Source organism: Chrysemys picta, chromosome 5, assembly GCF_011386835.1.
Source record: "Chrysemys picta bellii isolate R12L10 chromosome 5, ASM1138683v2, whole genome shotgun sequence".
Classification (NCBI taxonomy): domain Eukaryota; kingdom Metazoa; phylum Chordata; order Testudines; family Emydidae; genus Chrysemys; species Chrysemys picta.
The window spans coordinates 17,394,686-17,415,090 of NC_088795.1; the positions used below are offsets into that span (position 1 = coordinate 17,394,686).

Sequence of the window (20,405 nt, forward strand, 5' to 3'; positions counted from 1 at the left end):
AAAGTAAAGTGCTATGGATGGACAATAATAATAAGTAAAAGCACTTTTGCTGTGTCTTTTACGATTCTATAAAAACAAGTTTGACTCATTTGAGGTTTTCTTCTATGTAAAGTTGCCTGATAAAGATAAAAGAAAGCTTCCTGCACAACTTTTTCTTTGAAAATCCACGTTTGTCCAACTATCTTCATAAAGTACCATTCATTCTCCTCCTAGCTGAGCTGTGCAGAAAAAAAAAAGGAACCTAGATGTGTGCATTTGCCGTCAAGTCAAAAGTGTTGCACATTTTTAATTCCATGGCCCAGATGTGCACTGCCACACACAATTAATTGTTTTTACTAGAGATGGGATATGGAGACCCTGTTCATATCCAGAGTAGGTTTAGACCATGGTTCAAGTTCAGTGGTATGGTAAGATTTTGATTAAAAGTGATAAAAAGCCAGCATGATCAGCTACTTCTCATGTCTGTCCTAATGGGCTATAATCTTGTGAAAGCAGCTGTCTGAGCTGGAATTGAAAAATAAGCCCTTTGGGGGTTTGTATCTAACCCAGAACCAAAACTGTATTAGTGAATTCAGTTTCTGGGTTCTGAATCCAAATTCCCTCTGACTTTCAAAGAGGTTTAGGTTCAAGGTTCTGGTTATAGCCTGTTTCTAGTTTTAACATGTGCAACATTTTGAAAATCTAGCTACAGGTATGTGTCTCGTGTACAGGATCTTTGCACTCAGGGTAGAAGCAGTGAATATAAATCTGTTGTAGAATGAAAAGATAAAAGGAATGTGATTCATTCTTTATACCGTATTGTGTTATTCATAACACAGACACGCCACGTTGTTTGGATAGAAATAGAACAGTTGACTACAGAGATACTATATCATCTGTTTGCGCTGCTGCTAAAAGTACATTTAAACTGAATATATCAGTCTTCCAGATTGGTAGCAGATTTTTGACATGAAAGATAAAAAAAAGTCTGTTTTCAATGTAAAAATGATGATTTGTGCCATTCATGCCATGTCATGGTGCATCACACCAACAGCTGAAATGTGTAAAGTATGATAGATGGGATGTGTAACAGGGAAAAATGGTCCATGTGTTTCCTGAGAGGTCAATACAAATTTAAGAATATAATTAAAAATACCAAGGCCAGGATTTTAATGGAGGGGTGCCTAAGGTTAGGTTTCTAGAACCATATTTAGGCACCTGAACAAGTGACCTAATTTTCAAAACTCCTGAACACCCAGCAATTTCCATCAACTTCAATGGAAGCTGCTGAGTGCTCAAACCTTGTCTAATACTAACAAAATGCATCTCTTCTAATAGGTGCTATAAAGTACATGCCCACTGTCTATTGCCCATGGTGGTTTTCACATCCTGTGCCCAGAGTTTGCAATTCACAGCCTTCTCTTAGGTGTGTTTTGTTAAGGTGTACATTTGATAAAAGTCCCTACGGTCTAACCATCTTAGGAAATCTTCTTCCAAAATAATTTTTCCTTGCAGTGAGTATATCTTTCCTGAATAGACATCAAAAGTGTCTTGTTCACAAACATATGCAGAAATCTGTAGAGAGAAGTTTGAAATTTAAGTTGTTGAAAACTCATTGTTTTTGTGGTGGGAGGGGGACTGACTATCATGTTGTAATCACTCCTATTCCTATATTTTGAAGCTGAGGTCATCTTGAAACAGATAAAAGTCCTGGGAGTATTCCAAGATGGGAGATAGGGCAAAATTTTGAAGCTATGCTTAAGTACCCTGATATAACGCTGTCCTCGGGAGCCAACAAATCTCACCGCGTTATAGGTGAAACCGCGTTATATCGAACTTGCTTTGATCTATCGGAGTGCACAGCCTCGCCCCCCCAGAGCACTGCTTTACCACGTTATATCCGAATTCGTGTTATATTGGGTCGCGTTATATCGATGTAGAGGTGTACTTAAAAGCTGTCTTCCAAATTTTGATGAAAAAGTTCCAATGATACCAGACTTCTTGGGGTAGTGAAGTGCTGAAAATGGCTACAAGAGCCAGAGAGCCATGAGGCCACCCAGCGTTTCTAAAACTGATGGTGTTGACCCAGTATTAACAGTAGCGGGATTTGTTTTTTTAATTCCCTAGTATAGAAACAGCTACACACACTGAAGAAACCAACACAGTTCTTAGGGTCATTGCTTCACCTCCAATTTATATAATCTTCTACTGGAGACCTCTGAAAATCCTTTCAGGCTATGGAGGCTTTTGTGGTGTTCATTCCACTGTTGGTCTACGCTATGACTTGGTGCTAGGCAGATGGTGATGAAAAGAACACAGTGGGAAATACCATTAGCTCACCAGGTATTTCAGGGTCTTTGAGAAGGATGACCAAGTTGGAGATACAAGTTGGCCTGAGAATCTCAAGGCAGTTTAAGTGAATTCCAACATACATCTTCCAATCATTTCAATGGCAGATATGCGTCTAAATCCCCCTTAGACTGCTTTGAAAAGCTCCGCTGCGATGATTAAGGGAACAAATTGTTGTGAGGAGTCTCTTTGTGACCCCGGCCTGTGGGTCTTAAAAGGTTTGCCAGAAGTGAGGCTTCTGAAGCTTTTTACCTGGGCAGGAGAGAGAGGTAATTTTCAAGCATGGAGGGTGGCTTTGTCAAAAGAGGTGCATATATTTGAGGCAAAGCCCCAAAATGTGTTTTTTGTTGTTGTTGTTTTGCCAGTGTGGCTAGTGGCAGGAAATTTTAGTGCACGGTTCGATAGATTGATTCTTTCTGGACTGAACTTCTTCAGTGCCTAAGGAGATTATAATTGAAAAGGAAGACAACTCTTTGAAGAAACCACAGAAAGAAAGACAGAGAAATATATGCATATATTATGTAAGGCTTTGAATGTATGCCTTCAAAAAGATCCAGCGTTTCCATCTTGGAGAGTTTATCAAACTTTGATCTAAGAGATTGATTTATTCATGAATATTAACCCTGCTTCCTTCAAAAAGGAAAATATTCAGGAAGCTGGCCCAACTCCACAAGAAAGAGACATATTGAAATCAATACAATACTGTAACATTTCCTTTACAAAGTCCCCTACCTTTCTAATTGTTGTTCCTTCTCCCTAGGTCTTCCTGCTCATCATTGCATGTTAGGGTCCTGATCCACCTAAGGACTGACTTCAATGCAATTTAAGCAAGTGTTTAAAGTTAAGCATGGGCTTAGGAGCAGATTTTAAAGGTAGTTAGACACTTAAAGATATAGATAGGTGCCTAATGCCCAACTCCCATTGATGTCAGTGGCAATTAGGCACTTGGCACTTTTTGAAAATCCACTGGGCACCTATCTGCATCTTCAGGTCCCTAAACACCTTTCAAATCTGACCTTAAGTGCTTGTTTGAATCAGGGCCTGTCAGTCTTTATTCATGGGCAAAGGAAACTAATAATGATCAATGGCTGTTTAAACTTAAGAACTCTGTAGTGACCCCTTGCTTTTATTTCCCGATAAGCCACTATAAATTATTATAATGTCCCCTTTCTTTGGTAATGAAAGAATGATTTCAGTAAATCAATAATAAGTCAACTCAGCATTCACTGGTGTCAAAACAATAGTGTCCAAAATCTTGACACATTGGGACAGTTATTGTGAGACTAGAACAGATTGGACAGCACATCTGCATTTTGCAAGTGACACTTTTGCACACTTAACACGAGACACTCCCAACTATGGAATTGCCCATAATAGAGATTTGTATTTTTGGTTTTCTGAACTACCTACCAAAACCCTTCTAAAAAATGAAAGAAAAAAAACCAAATTGTTTGATTTATTGGCTATTAATTATCTTATCTTACATTATAGTTGGATATAAAAGAAGAAAGACATTGATGATATCTATTAATATCTATTACCTATATGTAACTTCCAAAAGGCCTTCAATGACTCTGTTGGTTGCACAATATGTATAAGCTACTCATCCTGTTGTTCCTTCAGCCATTGCATGTTCCCATTTAGCTTCTTTGTCTTGGATTCAAGGTAAAGCTTTCAGGTTTCCATGGCTATAATTTTTTTTCTTCTTTTAAAAGTGGTGAGAACTAATAAGACAATAAATTCTGAGTGATTAGAAGATAGCTTCTGGAATCTGACAGGAGTTTCATCATGTCTTGGGATTGGGCCTGAACCCTGAGGACTTTAATTTCCTTTCTTTTATTGCTTTCATATTTCTTTATTAATCCTGCCCTTCATCCTCAAAATGCAAATGCCATACAATAGTAGCTCAAAAGGAATGATGCAAGTGCTGAGCAGATTACATGAAAAATATGTCGGCTACCAGAATGCTTTCTAAATAGTCTAGTATTCAGGACACTTACTAATGACCACAAAAAATGAAAGGACATTGATTTACAGCTCAGAGCTGTTGTATGCTAGGCCAGCTCTGTAAAGCCACATTAGGTTACAGAAAGGATGACCAAAATTCAGTTCACATACTACATGTGGCTTAGAGTTCACATAAGGTGGCCTGCAGCCACCCACATCTTTAATTTAGAAGTGAAGCAGGCAGTGAATACCATACATTTCTGTGCAATGCTCCATTTTGATCACAGTAGAGACTATACTGGGAGTATTACTCAAGAGGGAGTATTGCATGTTAGGTCTTGCAGTCTATAAAGGCCACATTGTAATATTACAGAAAAGAGCAACAGGTACTTTATTTTATAACAATTAGTCTTCAACCCTCAGCTGGGAAATATTTGGCTGCTTCTGATTTACAGGTCAGATGACTAGGATGAGTTAAAGAACGTGATCTACAGGTATTCGGTTCAAATCCAGCCCCAGATTTCCTGGCTGTTCAGTGATCTAGGTGAAATTGATTGTCTTTCAGTTGATTGTCTCCAGGCTGTTCTTACTGAACAAATGTCCATATCACAAACCCACCCTCGCAATTGATACGAAGTGGCAACTTTGTTGGCAGCCTCCAGCAGAGAAGTTGAGAACGAAATGGGGACAAAGTACTTCCTCATTCCTAGCTGTGGTACTTCCAGAGCAACAGTGACATGTGTTAGTAGGGCAATGCAGGAGCGGCGCCAGGGTTTTTGGTGCCCTAAGCGGGAGTCCTTCCACGCTCCCGGTCGTCGTCGGCAATTCTGCGGCGGGGGGTCCTTCCGCACTCCCGGTCTTCGGGGCACTTTGGCGGCAGGTCCCGGAGCGAGTGAAGGACCCGCCGCAGAATTGCCGCCGAAGACCCGGAGCGCAGAAGGAACCCCCGCCGCCGAATTGCCGCTCCCCCAAATCCTGGTGCCCTAGGCAACCGCCTAGGTCGCCTAACTGGAAGCACTGGCCCTGGGGCAATGGCAAGAAAGCTTTGCCCGTGGAATGAAAACAGAGAGGACCTGTTCACCGGACTCACCAGGTCTGTTGATTCAGCAAAAAATGAGCAATCAATTCAAGTTTCTGGGCCTGGCTCTCCACTGCTCCGTGTGTGGGCATTTATATTTGTGAAAAGTGGGTATAACACAGTAGTAAATCCGAATGGTAGCATTTCACATCACTTTACCTAGGAATTGCCAAACTGAATCAGACCTGTGGGCCATCTACTCAAGTATCCAGTCTCTGACAGTGGCCAGCACTTTGCACCCACTTTGAACTGGTGTAGGTATCTCTGAGGTGGAGTGGGGAGAGTCCGATCCAATATCTGTAAATATACAGATCCAGGCATGGTTGTCATATAAAGGTTTTATCAGCATGTGTTGGAGGAAGCTGCATAATTCGTGAGTAGTGAAACCACAAGTGAGTTACATAGGTCATCCCAAAAAAGTGCCGATCAGACTCCGGTATCACATCACAGCATCTTATAGTCTCTACCTGCTATGTGTCTTACAGAAAACTATCTGAGAATATTTGAGTTTAAAAAGCAGGGAGTGGCTCGGTTTTTCATCACCTTCCTCCCCCCTCACAGTACAACCGTTACAAATTTACCTCTGCTCAATTTCATCCCTGTGCTCCTAGTAATATGCCCATGTACCACCATAAACAATCCAAGCCTGATTCTCAGACATGCTGAGCACGCACATAGCTTCAAATCAGGTTAATGGCAGCTGCAGGTTCTCCTCATCATTAAAAATTAGGCCCTCCCTCTTGTTACTTGGTGCAGGTGAAAAGAGGCAATCTAAGAGGCAGAACCAAGAGGGGAGGTGGAGCAGCATGTGGCTTGCCGGGGGGATCAGGAGTCAGTGGAGCGAGGAGTGGGTAGGATCAAAGGGTTACATCGCCAACAGGAGCTCTGCAAACCCTTTGATCTTAGAACTGCTGTGGCACGCCACTTCAGATGTTAAATAAAATCAAGCCTAAAGCCAATCTCTGTGGCACCCCACTGGACACCTCCCATCACTTTATAAAGATATATTGGCATTTATCTTCCCCCTTTGTTTACGTGGCAGGGTTCCTTGCGCAGAGGACACGCCTGCCGGCATGTCTGCTGCTTCTCGCTAGCCTGATTTGCTGGCGCTAGGGCAGGATTTTGGCTCTCTGTCTAGATTTGTGTGCTTGATTCATAGATTCTAGGACTGGAAGGGACCTCGAGAGGTCATCGAGTCCAGTCCCCTGCCCGCATGGCAGGACCAAATACTGTCTAGACCATCCCTGATAGACATTTATCTAACCTACTCTTAAATATCTCCAGAGATGGAGATTCCACAACCTCCCTAGGCAATTTATTCCAGTGTTTAACCACCCTGACAGGAACTTTTTCCTAATGTCCAACCTAAACCTCCCTTGCTGCAGTTTAAGCCCATTGCTTCTTGTTCTATCCTTAGAGGCTAAGGTGAACAAGTTTTCTCCCTCCTCCTTATGACACCCTTTTAGATACCTGAAAACTGCTATCGTGTCCCCTCTCAGTCTTCTCTTTTCCAAACTAAACAAACCCAATTCTTTCAGCCTTCCTTCATAGGTCATGTTCTCAAGACCTTTAATCATTCTTGTTGCTCTTCTCTGGACCCTCTCCAATTTCTCCACATCTTTCTTGAAATGCGGTGCCCAGAACTGGACACAATACTCCAGTTGAGGTCTAATGAGCGCAGAGTAGAGTGGAAGAATGACTTCTCGTGTCTTGCTCACAACACACCTGTGAATACATCCCAGAATCATGTTTGCTTTTTTTGCAACAGCATCACACTGTTGACTCATATTTAGCTTGTGGTCCACTATAACCCCTAAATCCCTTTCTGCCGTACTCCTTCCTAGACAGTCTCTTCCCATTCTGTATGTTGAAACTGATTTTTCCTTCCTAAGTGGAGCACTTTGCATTTGTCTTTGTTAAACTTCATCCTGTTTACCTCAGACCATTTCTCCAATTTGTCCAGATGATTTTGAATTATGACCCTGTCCTCCAAAGCAGTTGCAATCCCTCCCAGTTTGGTATCATCCACAAACTTAATAAGCGTACTTTCTATGCCAATATCTAAGTCGTTAATGAAGATACTGAACAGAGCCGGTCCCAAAACAGACCCCTGCAGAACCCCACTTGTGATGCCTTTCCAGCAGGATTGGGAACCATTAATAACAACTCTCTGAGTACGGTTATCCAGCCAGTTATGCACCCACCTTATAGTAGCCCCATCTAAACTGTATTTGCCTAGTTTATCGATAAGAATATCATGCGAGACCGTATCAAATGCCTTACTAAAGTCTAGGTATATCACATCCACAGCTTCTCCCTTATCCACAAGGCTCGTTATCCTATCAAAGAAAGCTATCAGATTGGTTTGACATGATTTGTTCTTTAGAAATCCATGCTGGCTATTCCCTATCACCTTACCACCTTCCAAGTGTTTGCAGATGATTTCCTTAATTACTTGCTCCATTATCTTCCCTGGCACAGAAGTTAAACTAACTGGTCTGTAGTTTCCTGGGTTGTTTTTATTTCCCTTTTTATAAATGGGCACTATATTTGCCCTTTTCCAGTCTTCTGGAATCTCTCCCATCTCCCATGATTTTCCAGAGATAATAGCTCAGATACCTCCTCTATTAGCTCCTTGAGTATTCTAGGATGCATTTCATCAGGCCCTAGTGACTTGCAGGCATCTAACTTTTCTAAGTGATTTTTAACTTGTTCTTTTTTTATTTTATCTGCTAAAATCATTTCCTTTTATTATTAAAAGTGAATGGAAACCTGCCCTGGATGTGCTAGTACTAGTAGACTGATGTTTTCAGAGCTCTCATGTAATGTGTACTTAGCAACTTTCTAGAATGCCTATTAAGTAAAAACAAATCCAGGGATTTTTAAAGTGGCAAAGCAATCTGACTGCTCCTTTAGAGTTAGCACAACGGCAGGACATATTTAAAACAGGTGGCCATTACTTATTAGTATGAACTTATTTCTGATGGAGTTGTGTTACTCTGTGTGCTTGTGGGCCACACAATGGCTCTGTGATATCCTAGAGTGATGGGCTAAAGTGCATGTGTAGCATTCCAGTAGCGATGGAGGGAGATATTGAGTGAAATCCAGCTCCATTGAGGTCAATGGGCATTTTGCCACTGACCTCAATGGAGCCAGGATTTCCCTGATTATGTTTCCAGGGTTGCTGGGGAAAATACAGAGAAGAGACTCTGGCAACACCTTTAAAAAGGTCTGATTTGTACTGCCCCGGAGCAACCCTGCAGGAGCTGTCCAGCTCTTAGCAGGCGGGTGGAACCATGGCTGCATCTCTGCCCTAACTCAGGCATATCTCCTCTGGGCTGATACAGTGGTCATCCTTGAAAACTTTTCAAATGCCTTTGTGACTAAATGACATTATGGCTCCATTCATACTATTCCCCAGGTGTTGCCTAGATGAAGTACAGGAATACCGCTAACACCATGGTAAAGTTATCTTGTTATCAAAGGCAAAGCTGAAATGTTTTCGAAGGTTGGCTCTGCTTGCAGTGCTAGACACCCTCTTGCTTTTTGCAATCCCGAGCACAGTGAGGAGTCAAATTATAGACCAGCTTCTGAGGCCCTTCATCACTCCCTCCCTCCACAAGCAATCCCATTGATTCAAATGGGAACAGTCATGAGTATGGTATTAGACGAAGGGCTGGTCTACACTGGGGGCGGAGATCGATCTAAGATACGCAACTTCATCTATGAGAATAGCATAGCTGAAGTCAATGTATCTTAGATCGATTTAACTTGGGTCCTCACGACGCGGGATCGATGGCCGTGGCTCCCCCGTCGACTACGCTTCCACCTCTCGCTCTGGTGGAGTTCCAAAGTCGACGGGAGTGCGTTCGGGGATCGATTTATCACATCTAGATGAGACGCGATAAATCGATCTCCGATAGATCGATTACTACCCGCCGATCCAGGTGATTAAAGGTATCAGAATCCAACTTTATAGCTGCCTATTTTGTAGGTGCACTGAGAGAGGGGAAAGACTCCTGTCACCCTATCCCACCACCCAAGATCCAGGCATAATTTGACCCTGTGAGCCAGATTTTCATTTACACCGGTGCAACACAGTGACTTCAATGGAATCACTCCTGATTTACACCGGACTGAGAGGAAAATCAGGCCATATCTTTTTAGCTAACTTTCAACATGTATTTTTCTTCCTCCAGTACTAGTCAACATATTCATAAATGATCTGGAAAAAGGGGTAAAGAGTGAGGTGGCAAAATTTGCAGATGATACAAAACTGCTCAAGATAGTTAAGGCAAACTGTGAAGAACTACAAAAGGATCTCTCAAAACTAGGTGACTGGGCAACAAAATGGCAGATGACATTCAGTGTTGATAAATGCAAAGTAATTTACATTGGAAAACATAATCCCAACTATACATATAAAATGATGGGGTTTGAATTAGCTGTTACCACTCAAGAAAGAAATCTTGACATCATTGTGGATAGTTCTCTGAAAACATCCACTCAAAATGCAGCGGCAATCAAAAAAGCAAACAGAATGTTGGGCATCATTAAGAAAGGGATAATAAGACAGAAAATATCATATTGCCTTTATATAAATCCATAGTACGCCCACATCTTAAATACTGCATGCAGATGTGGTCGCCCCATCTCAAAAAAGATATATTGGAATTGGAAAAGGGTCAGAAAAGGGCAACAAAAATGATTAGGGGTTTGGAACGGCTTCCGTATGAAGAGAGATTAATAAGATTGAGACTATTCAGCTTGGAAAAGAGATGACTAAGGGGGGATAAGATAGAGGTCTATAAAATCATGACTGGTGTGGAAAACGTAAATAAGGAAGTGTTATTTACTCCTTCTAATAACACAAGAACTAGGGGTCACCAAATGAAATTAATAGGCAGCAGGTTTAAAACAAACAAAAGGAAGTATTTCTTCACACAACGCACAGTCAACCTGTGGAACTCTTTGCCAGAGGATGTTGTGAAGGGCAAGACTATAACAGGGTTCAGAAAAGAACTAGATAATTTCATGGAGGGTAGGTCCATCAATGGCTATTAGCCAGGATGGGTAGGGATGGTGTCCCTAGCCTCTGTTTACCAGAAGCTGGGAATGAGTGACAGGGAATGGATCACTTGATGATTACCTGTTCTGTTCAATCCCTCTGGGGCACCTGGCATTGGTCACTGTCGGAAGACAGGATACTGGGCTAGATGGACCTTTGGTCTGACCCAGTATGGCCATTCTTCTGTTCTTATGATAACAATATATCAACAGCGAGCAAAGCAAAAATCTTCATGAAAAACAGTTACACTGCACAGTAGCTACTTAGCAAATTGAACTGCCATGGTTTTCCAAAGCACCATTATGAATCACACTGTAGCATGGCAATCATTTGGCAAATGTATTTATTTCAATCAAAGCTGCTTAAAGTTTAAAAAGAAAGCCAAAACCCAGCATCTTAAACTGTTTTACTTGAAAAAAGTAGCATGTTCCTGTCTAACCAAGGGCCTGAGACATGCATCTTATTATAAAACAGTGGTTGGCATGGAGTCAGACATGTGTGCTCTATTACACAGTGTCGTGTCCTACTGAGACATTGACCTCGCTTGCTCCAGAAAGCTACAAAAAGACTGACAGGCCAAATCCAATCTAAGTACGTTGATACTTGGTCATATTTGGCAAGCACATTAAGAATGCCAATTTTCCCCCTATTAAAATGATTACTGCTATGATACTCCTGGAGGGCACAAATCATGAGGATGTCATTTCGTTCAGGGTAACGGTGGGTGTTTTGGTTTTGATTTCCATTTCTTTTGTCTTTCATTGTCCTATGTCTCCCCCGTCAGCACCCCTTCTTTTGCTGCCCAACTCTAGAAAGTCAGTAGTTAAATTATAAGGAGGAGAAGTGAAGCTGGATAGCTCACATTGCAAATTCATGGAACCACAAACTGGAAAAAGCTGTCAAGCCATCATTGTTTATAATTAGCTTTTGACTGAATTCCCAATCTGCTATGAGGAATAGTTTGATCTTGCTGTATGTGTGGTAGGGAGGGAATACTAGAGAACTGAATCAAGGAACTGATCCTTGTTTTGAGGAAAATAACCCATTATAGAATAATCTAACACCGTGGGATGGGAGGTGGGGCTAGAACAGGCACAAGCCCTTTTTACACTGTTGTTGTTTTGCTTTGCTTTGCTTTTTATTTTTGTTGCTGATTTAAGTGGCCAGTGCTAAGCCTGGGCCAACAAAGCCCACACCCAGCTGCTCTCTGTCACCTTTTCTTTTGGTCAGCAGGTGATTGGCAGTCTCTGTAGGAAATATCACTTTCATGGCGGTGTCAGACATTTGGTGCATTATGGGTGAATCTTACCCCAGTGTACCGAGGGCCCTATACACCACTGAAGCCTCACCTAAACTTGTGTAATGAACTTGTAGAGTGCATCAGGCCTTGAGCAAGGCCCTCTTCACTGGGGTGAGTTTCACCCCCTGGAAAAGGTGAGCAGCCGGATTCCAATGCAAGAGGGGACCAAAATCCAGTTTACAGCTTTTGCCAGGATTGTCACAGCTGAAGAGCCTTGACCAGTGAAGTCTACAACTAGTGTGAGACAGCTACAGGACTCCATCTAATGATACAGGGTTCCCTCTACTGGTTAGGACTGGGCTTCCAGACTCCCAGGTTCTGTTCACACCGCTGCCCTTGACTTGTGTAACCTGGGTAGATCGCTGAATTTCTCTGTGCTTCAGTTCCCACTTCTGTTAACAAGCTCTAATAATACTTGTCTTAACTATCTCACAAAGGTGTGATGAGGCTTAATAAATATCTGCAGTGCACTCTCAGATCCTTAGCTGGAGATGCTGTGTAAGTGCTGGGTACAAAGAGAACACAAAGTGGGTTTCAGTGCCTGTGCTAGTCATTCCATTATCTGGGTGGGCTTTTTTTCCTACCCTGCCTATCTCCAAGGTGAGAATCTGACCAGACTAGATCTAGTTGATGAGAAGTAAGTCTGTCTCACATTCTTCTCTTCAGATTTCCCTAACACAACATGCTGCACCACTACTACGCCAACAAATAATATACAATCCGCATTCTTGCTGCAGCTGCACTGCGGGCAGTGTTAAGAAATACAGAAGCAGGGCTGGAATCTCACAGCCATTTTGGTACATCCCACATGCTTGGAAACTTGGCAGATCTTTCACTGGTTTCATTGTCACTTGCCCAAAGAATTATTTCTTAAAATTAAAAAGAGGAAAATAAGAGATATGAACCTGCTAGAATTCAGAAATCCCGAAATACATATAGCGAAGACTGATTAATTTATTGCTCAAATTGTTCAGTTTTAATTTTGTATTTGACACATTCCAATTGTGATTTTTCTCTTGCTCGGAGTTCAGTAATGACACACACAAGGTCTGTAACGAAGAGGCCTGCAGGCATAATAGACCTATTTGAATATTGGCTCTAGAACTAATCACAGACTTGAAATGTGCAGGTTTTTTAAGGAGCGCTTCGTCGTGTTAATGAATTTTCTCTTGGACACTCATGCTCAGTCCGCACCCGATCTGTATTTAGCCCAAAAGGAGCTGTACAGCAGCTAAAATACTACCAAAATTATATTAATACAAGAACAAGAAAGCAACAATTCAGTAACAAAGTTACGATGAGATACAAAGGGGAAGTACACCTCTACCCTGATATAACGCTGTCCTCGGGAGCCAAAAAATCTTACTGCATTATAGGTGAAACCGCGTTATATCGAACTTGCTTTGATCCACTGGAGTGTGCAGCCCCGCCCCTCCGGAGCACTGCTTTACCATGTTATATCCAAATTCATGTTATATCGGGTCGCTTTATATCGGGGTAGAGGTGTAATTAGTTCTCACAGTGTGGTCTAAGCACTTTCAGGTGGTTGGCGGAGCTGTTTCTGTCACAGAAGTAGTCTTCAACCAACACTGCTTCCTACGATAGGTAACCCTGTGCATGAATCTTTTAGTAGCAGTACTACTAAATATATTATGCTAGCACCCACAGGGCCCAATTTTAGTTTGCCAGAGGCTCTTTTTTAACCAACTGAACGCAACAGAACAGACATGTAGAAGCAGATTCTGAGATCCTTACTCTAGTTTAGTAGCACTTCACTCCACAGCGAATTTCACTGTCTTCCATGGGGCTATTCATGGAATAAGGAACTACTTTGCATCAGTAAGGCGGTCTGAATCAGACCCTTAATTTGAAAGTATAACATTAATTAAAGTGGTAGCATTTATGTTTTATATTTTCACAGCTTTTACAACTGGGATAGAAATGTCAGCACTTCAAATGCCAGTCCAAATTACCAAGTGATTGCAGAAAATGCATGTGGATTACTCTTCAAGAACAAATGTGATAGGAAAATAGTAAATGTGGATCCCAAGGTAAATCCCTTTTTTCAATATTCAGAGTCTCCTTTATTCAAGGCTCTTTGATTACATATCTTTTGAAAGCCTGTTACAAACTAATTATTTATGAATATGCACCTTATATTTCAGGCTCACATGCATGCAATCCCTTTGCTAACACAGCTGGCCTCTAGGTACCATAAAGGATAACCTCAGCTCACGCTGTTTTTAACTGCAAGTCTCTAGCCCTTTTCCTTGTGAAGACAGCAGTGAAAACATAAACTGTTTGCTAAGACTGAAAGGACTATGCAGCCCATGCCACTTCTGCAGCAGGAGGCTGGGGGGAGAGGACCTAAAGATTCTCTCTCTCACACACATGTTTTTTATGGTGAATGAGACAATTAGTTTGGCATGTGACTCCCTTTACCGTCCCCAGAATCTTAAGGCCAGTTTTCTCCCCTCTCTGTCAGGCACTTCAGTAGCACATGAGGAAAACCAAGCTGTTGTTGCACCAAGTGGGACCTGTGCAGCTACCATGGCCCACCTGTCTTCTCACTGGTGCCTGCTTCCCCAACCCCAGGCCAGAGTCTGAAGTGCTGGTATTGGGAGGGAGCCTGGAACTTTATTCCTCTACACAGTAGCCAGGGATAACCGCTCCCTCACGCTCCCTCACACCAGCTCTGGGAGACCCCCAGTTGTCAGGAGAGACCTGTCCACTTCAAGAACCAAAGAGGACCCATTCCCAATTTACCACCGAAGGTGACCTATGCCCACCCACCCAATCCTCCTCCAGTCAGACACTGCCAAGAGATGCCTCAGGACAGGTCTCTGATCTGCCTGCCCCCACTGCTTCCAGTGGAGGCCTCAGCCTGCTTCCTCCCACTGCTGCTTCCAAGTAAGGAAGCCAGAGGAGCCTGAGTGAAGTGCTGAGGAAGGCGAATCATAGTGAATTGAGAGGTGCTGGTGCAGAAGGTGGAAGGGATTGGAAGGACTGATGGATTTGGGTCTGGGAAGAATACAGGATTGTGGAAGGGACAGGTGGATTTTAGAGTGGGGAGGGAATGGGGTATTTTATCCAGAGACTGTCACATGCATCTCCAGAAGAGGTGGAAAATTGTTGAGGGGAGGCACTTGTTAAAATGTTGGCAGCATATCACTTGGCTGACAGGCCCAAATTTGAACCTACTTAAAAGTTATATTTTCCTTTATGAAATGTGCCGACTAGTGGATAAAAAAATGTGAAGTTCCTTCAGAACAAGGGTGGAGACATAGGACAGATATAAAATCCGAGCTCCTGACTGGGCAATCCACCACCACCAAATCCAGAGTGAAGGGTCAGTTGGAATCACAAACTAATGCCTTGCCAGCAGTTTTTCTGCAATGAACTGAAACAAAATGGATTCCTTTTCAGAAGCACTCAGAGAGCAGGGCTAGTGTGGGTGACAACCCCACACCTTTTTAAAAAAATCAAAAGCTGAAAGACTGTCCAGGCACCTCTGAAAATCAGGCCACTCATTTCAATAGCTTTGCAGAGATTTTTGCTGCCTGACTTCAGGTACCCAAGTTGAAAAAATTTGGCCCAGTGGATCTGTGTGAAATCTAAAAGCCAAATGCTTTCAGATTTGTCCTCGTTTTACAGATTAATACAAAAGGCAGCTCATGTCAACTGTCAGAGCATTGTGTGCAGCATAGAAATAAAGACAAAATCAGAGATGTATACTTGTCTGTTTTGCTATTCAATGGAATCAGAGTGTGTGACTCTGTGCTTAAAGAATTAGGACTTCTTTTATATCCTTTGGCTTGATGTTTTGTTCATGTCACCAGAGAGGCACAAACAGTCTGATGACAGTAAAAGATTCTGATCATCCTGGAAAATATAAAACACAGTATGTGGCCGGACGAATGTATAGTGGAAAGCGGGAGTTATCAGGGTTGAAAATTCCTATAGGAAGAAACTCCCATAAAATACACTGGCCTTGAAGAAGGTTGAGGTTATTATGGCAGCGTAAGGGTTAAAAACCAGTTTAAATATATCTAATACGCTGTCCCACACACACAAGAAATTTGTCAGTATGTGCTCCCTCTGGTGGATATAAGTCAGTCTCATGCACATAGCAAAATGCCTTTGTCCTGGCGCAGAAGTGTTTATAACTGAAGCAAACACAGGAAAATACTGATGTTTGCATAAGGCTATGTACCAGGGAAATCAAGAGGTAAATTTATTGTAATGAGTGAGGAGAATTTTATCCACAATGTTATAGACTCTGTGTCATAAAATAAATATGGCATAAACACATGTTAGAGTCTGCTTTTTTGTTAATAATGGGTCTGATCCTACTCCCATTGAAGTCAATAGGAGCTGTGGCATTGACTTCAGTGGAAGCAGAATTGGTTTCCTTATTCTATAAAACGTATTTTTTACTTTAAAATAATTATGCCAAACAATTGTTGAAAACATAAAACAAAGGGGGGGGGGGAAATCACTCACATGGCATTATTGGATTTAGTCTACATTAAAATGCCCCAAATCCTATGTTATGTGATGTCAATGTTAGAATGCTAGAACATTCAAAAACCTAAGGGTTGGGATTTTCAAAGGGGCTTACGGGTGTTAGGCATTGAATGTAAAAGGGAGATGGGCACTTCACACCCTTAGGCCCAAAACTACCAAATCAGAACAGTCGTGTTTTATACTGACTTGGCCCTGGTGAAATTGGCTAGGTACAAAGAGCAGGGCAATGGAAAATCTGATCCACTGAACCTGGACCAGTGAGAAGAGGAAACAAACTTGCTTTCAAAATTTAATATCGTGTTCCTGGGGATATTGGGTTATACAATCACTGAGGTAAGTCAGGAGGAGGAGCAAACGACCAGCAGAGGTTTTGAATTTTATCCAGTTACATTGAACTTGGCAGAATTGATTGAACAAATGTAAGTTCCTACTTCTGTTCTCAAAGATGCAGCATGTACTGTCCGTGAACAGCCGGCTGAGCTTTTCATATGTACAATGGAGCATGACTTCACAAACCCCCACCTCATACAGTTCTGCTGGATGCCCATTCTTTGCAGCATCCAAATTACCCTCTTTGTTTTAAAATTTGTCCTTTGACTTGTTCCGATCTACCTCCTAGACTTAAGTCTATCTCTTCTTTTCCTGCATCTCTTCTTCTAGAGTAGCACTGGTTTCCTCTCTATCATTCCACGTCTGGAGCCAACTTTTGCCCTCAGTTACACCTAGGCAACCCTATGTGTTTCACTGGGCTTGCACGGATATAAACGAGGGTAGAATTTGGCCCAGTGTCACCAATGCTGATGCAAAAGCCCACTTCTCTGCAGCTCCTCCCATCTGGAACATCCATCTTTCCTGTATTTCTCAGCCTCATTACCTCTCCATCTGATTTCAAATCTCAGCTGAAAACATATTTTCTCCTTTGTCCGCACCCTTTTCTATCAGACTTTGTCTGCTATTATTTATCTAGTTCTGTGATGGTTACATAACTTTGTAAAGTGTTTTGAAATCTGTACAAAACAAACATACTATATACAATAAAGTTACACAGGAGTTCCCCATTTTGAGCCATAGTTGAAGGCTATTTAAATTGCTGCGTGTATTATTTTCTTTCATGTTGGAAGAGGAATGGGTTATAACCCTATAAACAATGTTCTTCTGAAATGAATTGACAATATTCTTCTGATCTTGATTGCCCTTTTTTAAACTTTACATCTGAGCCCTTGGACTGTAGATTGAATGTGACAAACACACCCATGCTTTGGTTCCTCTCAAAACCAACGTGAAGTAAGTTGGGCAATAATTTGTTTGGGTTTGTACAGAACAGATCTAGGATGATGGTTTCTTTGAAGTGCTTCCCATGAAAGATGGTTGCATATGAATAGCAACTGTACAAAATATCAAATTATACGCATTTTAAAATGAGTGCATTGGTTTGTTAGACAGTCAAAAATGCATACCTAAAAAATGTGTTTGGTTGCATTGAAAGTGGGCCATTGATCTAATGTCCTGCAGCTGGAGAACATCTGTAACAAATAACCAGATATTTTATTTCTACGTGAAAGATACTTGCACTCAGAGTGCTACACCAAGTAACATTTTTTGTTCATTTATAATTTTAAAAAATGTAAACACTGCAGAAATATGTACTGTGTATTTGTATGTTGCGGGATATAGTGTACGTGCATCCCCAGCAACTATCTGTCTGTCCATCTGTCTTGGGTTTTTCTGTAACACTAACCAAGTAGAGAGAGATTTTTCAAAAGCACTTAACATTGGCCTAAATCTACTGTCACTGAAATCAAAAGGAGTTTTGCCATTGGTTTCAAGCTGAACAAAGTTAAGCCAATGCTGGGTGCTTTCTACAACTGGGCTCTGTTTGATCAGTTGATTGCACAAGTGTGCCCTTTCTTTTACCTAAAGTCAACCTATATGAAATGATGGTAAGTTGGTGGTATTTATTCACTAGCTCTTGAACTTTAATCTGCATTCAAGAAACCACATACCTAACCTGGGCAGAGTTGGTAGGTTCCATATTTCAGGGAAGCAAGGAGGAAATACATGTAACTCTCATGGTTTATTTTTTGTCTGTCCTGACAGTTGGGTTAACTATAATACTCTGTGTCTCAGGCTTACCCAGGAGACAGCACAACTCGGACACCTATTGAGACAGATCTCTACCTCCAAGTAGTCATCTATGACCATATCCTCAGAAGAAAGACCTAAACACCAGCTCATTGGCTCTTCCTTCAAGTATCTGTTTACCAACTTTTATTTTAACTGTAAAAGAAATAAATCAGTTTGAAGAGATCTCTACCATGTGTGAAACTGGTCTTCCGGTGGAATGGGATGGTGACGTTTGGTCTGGGTTAGGGTCAGTTTGTGGCAGGCTGTTTCAGGGATGCTGGGCGGAAGGATACCCTGCCCCACCATGCCCCTGGGCAGTAGTGGGGTTCCTTGCAATCCCCAGATCACAAGTACTGCCCTTTCCTAGTGCCCTTGGGGCACATGACACTGCAAAGGCAGTTGGAGTGAAGAGGTGAGGTCGTGGCCCCAATTTCTTCCCATTTCGCAGAAGCCAGCAGACCCGGCTGACTACATGGGGGAGCACGCTGCCCCCCTTAAGCAGTATAGTAGCAAGAATATTACCATGTGTAGTAGGAGGTTCAGATTCCTGCCTGCAGCTCCCCCTTGGGCAGTGTGGCTCCCCTACACAGAGCTGTGCCCCTGTGGCACAATTGATCCCCGAGTGACCACTTCTGAGGGCCACCCCCAGGACTCATCCAGGAAGATCACACTACAGAAGATAACAATGGGTGTGAAGAAATTTGCACTGCTCCTGTGGCCTAGAGCACAACTTTCCTTCCTGCTCTTGCAGTGGCTCCAGTACAGCTGGCCACATCAGCAACTCTCTGGTATGAGGCTGTAAGTTCGGGCAGCAGCCCAATGCCCCAAGCTATTCTCCTTTGTTCCTGTGGCACTTAGATAAGCTGCCAGTGCACATATGATCCAGACTGTGGAGCTATCGATGGATACCTCCATCCCAAGCACTTTGTAGCCATCTGCTGCGTGGACAACAGGGAGGGGAAGCACCAAACTATACAGCAAAAAAAGCAAGTAGAAAGCAAAGAAAAAGAATAGTTATAGAGAAAGAAAAACAGATGAGGGGCAAGCAGAAGAAACAGAAGCAGAAAAAGTCTATGGCCTGTATTATGCAAGAGGTCAGACTGGATTATCAAAATGGGGTTTTCTGGCCTTAAAATCTATGGATCTATTAAAAGGACAGGTAAAGGAAAATAGACAAGAACAAATATTATTTCAGCTGTGCTGGGGCTTACCATGAGGTGGGGACTTATTCGTCAATCCATCACAAACATGATGCCTTTGGACAAGGCTGAGAACCTCTCCCTTAGCAGTTTGTATTCGAAAAGGCCCTTTACTGAGTGGAAGAGGCAGCTTTCCAGCAATTACAAAGTGGAAGTTCGTTTGTTCTTCAAAGCTGCAATAATTTGAAAGATTTACAAGACAGTTTTCTTTCCAATAAAATTGTCAATGTTATGAAGTTCTGCCATTTCCAGGTATAATAAAATGTTTTATTGTAATAGCTAGCTTTTATATAGAGGGCTTCATCCCAAAGCATTATACAAACTTCACAAACAGATCACTTCATTGAGCACTGAAATGCAGCCAGTCTTGGGTGAAACATATCTGTGCATAGCAACTTCACACAATCTCTTAGACCTATACTGCCGCAGTATATTTCAGATAAATAACATACATAAAAATCTTAAGGCCTTGTGGAATATTGTTAGTATTGTATTTAAGGTTTTATCCCCAAGTTGCTGGGTTGTTTTTTTTTAATATTTATCCCAAGTGAAGTAGATATTTTTATGCTGTGTATCTTAATTATCCAAATATAAAATCTTTTGATGAATTTTAGCTGGTATGAAAGTTTTGCAAAATGATATTACTGGGCTATTGCTAATTTTACAATAAAAATCTGTAGTCTATGTGACAGATGTTGCAACTCCATGCGAGACCATATTATATTAAATTTATGTATCACTATGGATCAGGGGTTGTATGCAGCTCCAGGGGGAGGGTTACCACAATTCTTCCATGAACCAAAAATGGTGGGAGGTGATTTAGGTGAATCTTCT

The 20,405-nt window shown here is 41.9% G+C and overlaps 1 protein-coding gene across 3 annotated transcripts in view; it reads left to right on the forward strand.

Moving 5' to 3' along the window:
• Nucleotides 1–20,260, forward strand: part of CFAP299 (cilia and flagella associated protein 299) — a 410,267-nt gene extending 390,007 nt beyond the window's left edge. For all 3 annotated transcript variants that reach the window (XM_065596000.1, XM_008165688.4, XM_024103101.3), the window contains 2 exons: nucleotides 13,643–13,772; nucleotides 18,376–20,260. In XM_065596000.1, the coding sequence (XP_065452072.1) occupies nucleotides 13,643–13,772; nucleotides 18,376–18,471 (226 nt within the window). In that variant the 3' untranslated portion in view covers nucleotides 18,472–20,260. The remainder of the gene's footprint in view (nucleotides 1–13,642; nucleotides 13,773–18,375) is intronic.
• The last annotated feature ends 145 nt before the right edge of the window (nucleotides 20,261–20,405 follow it).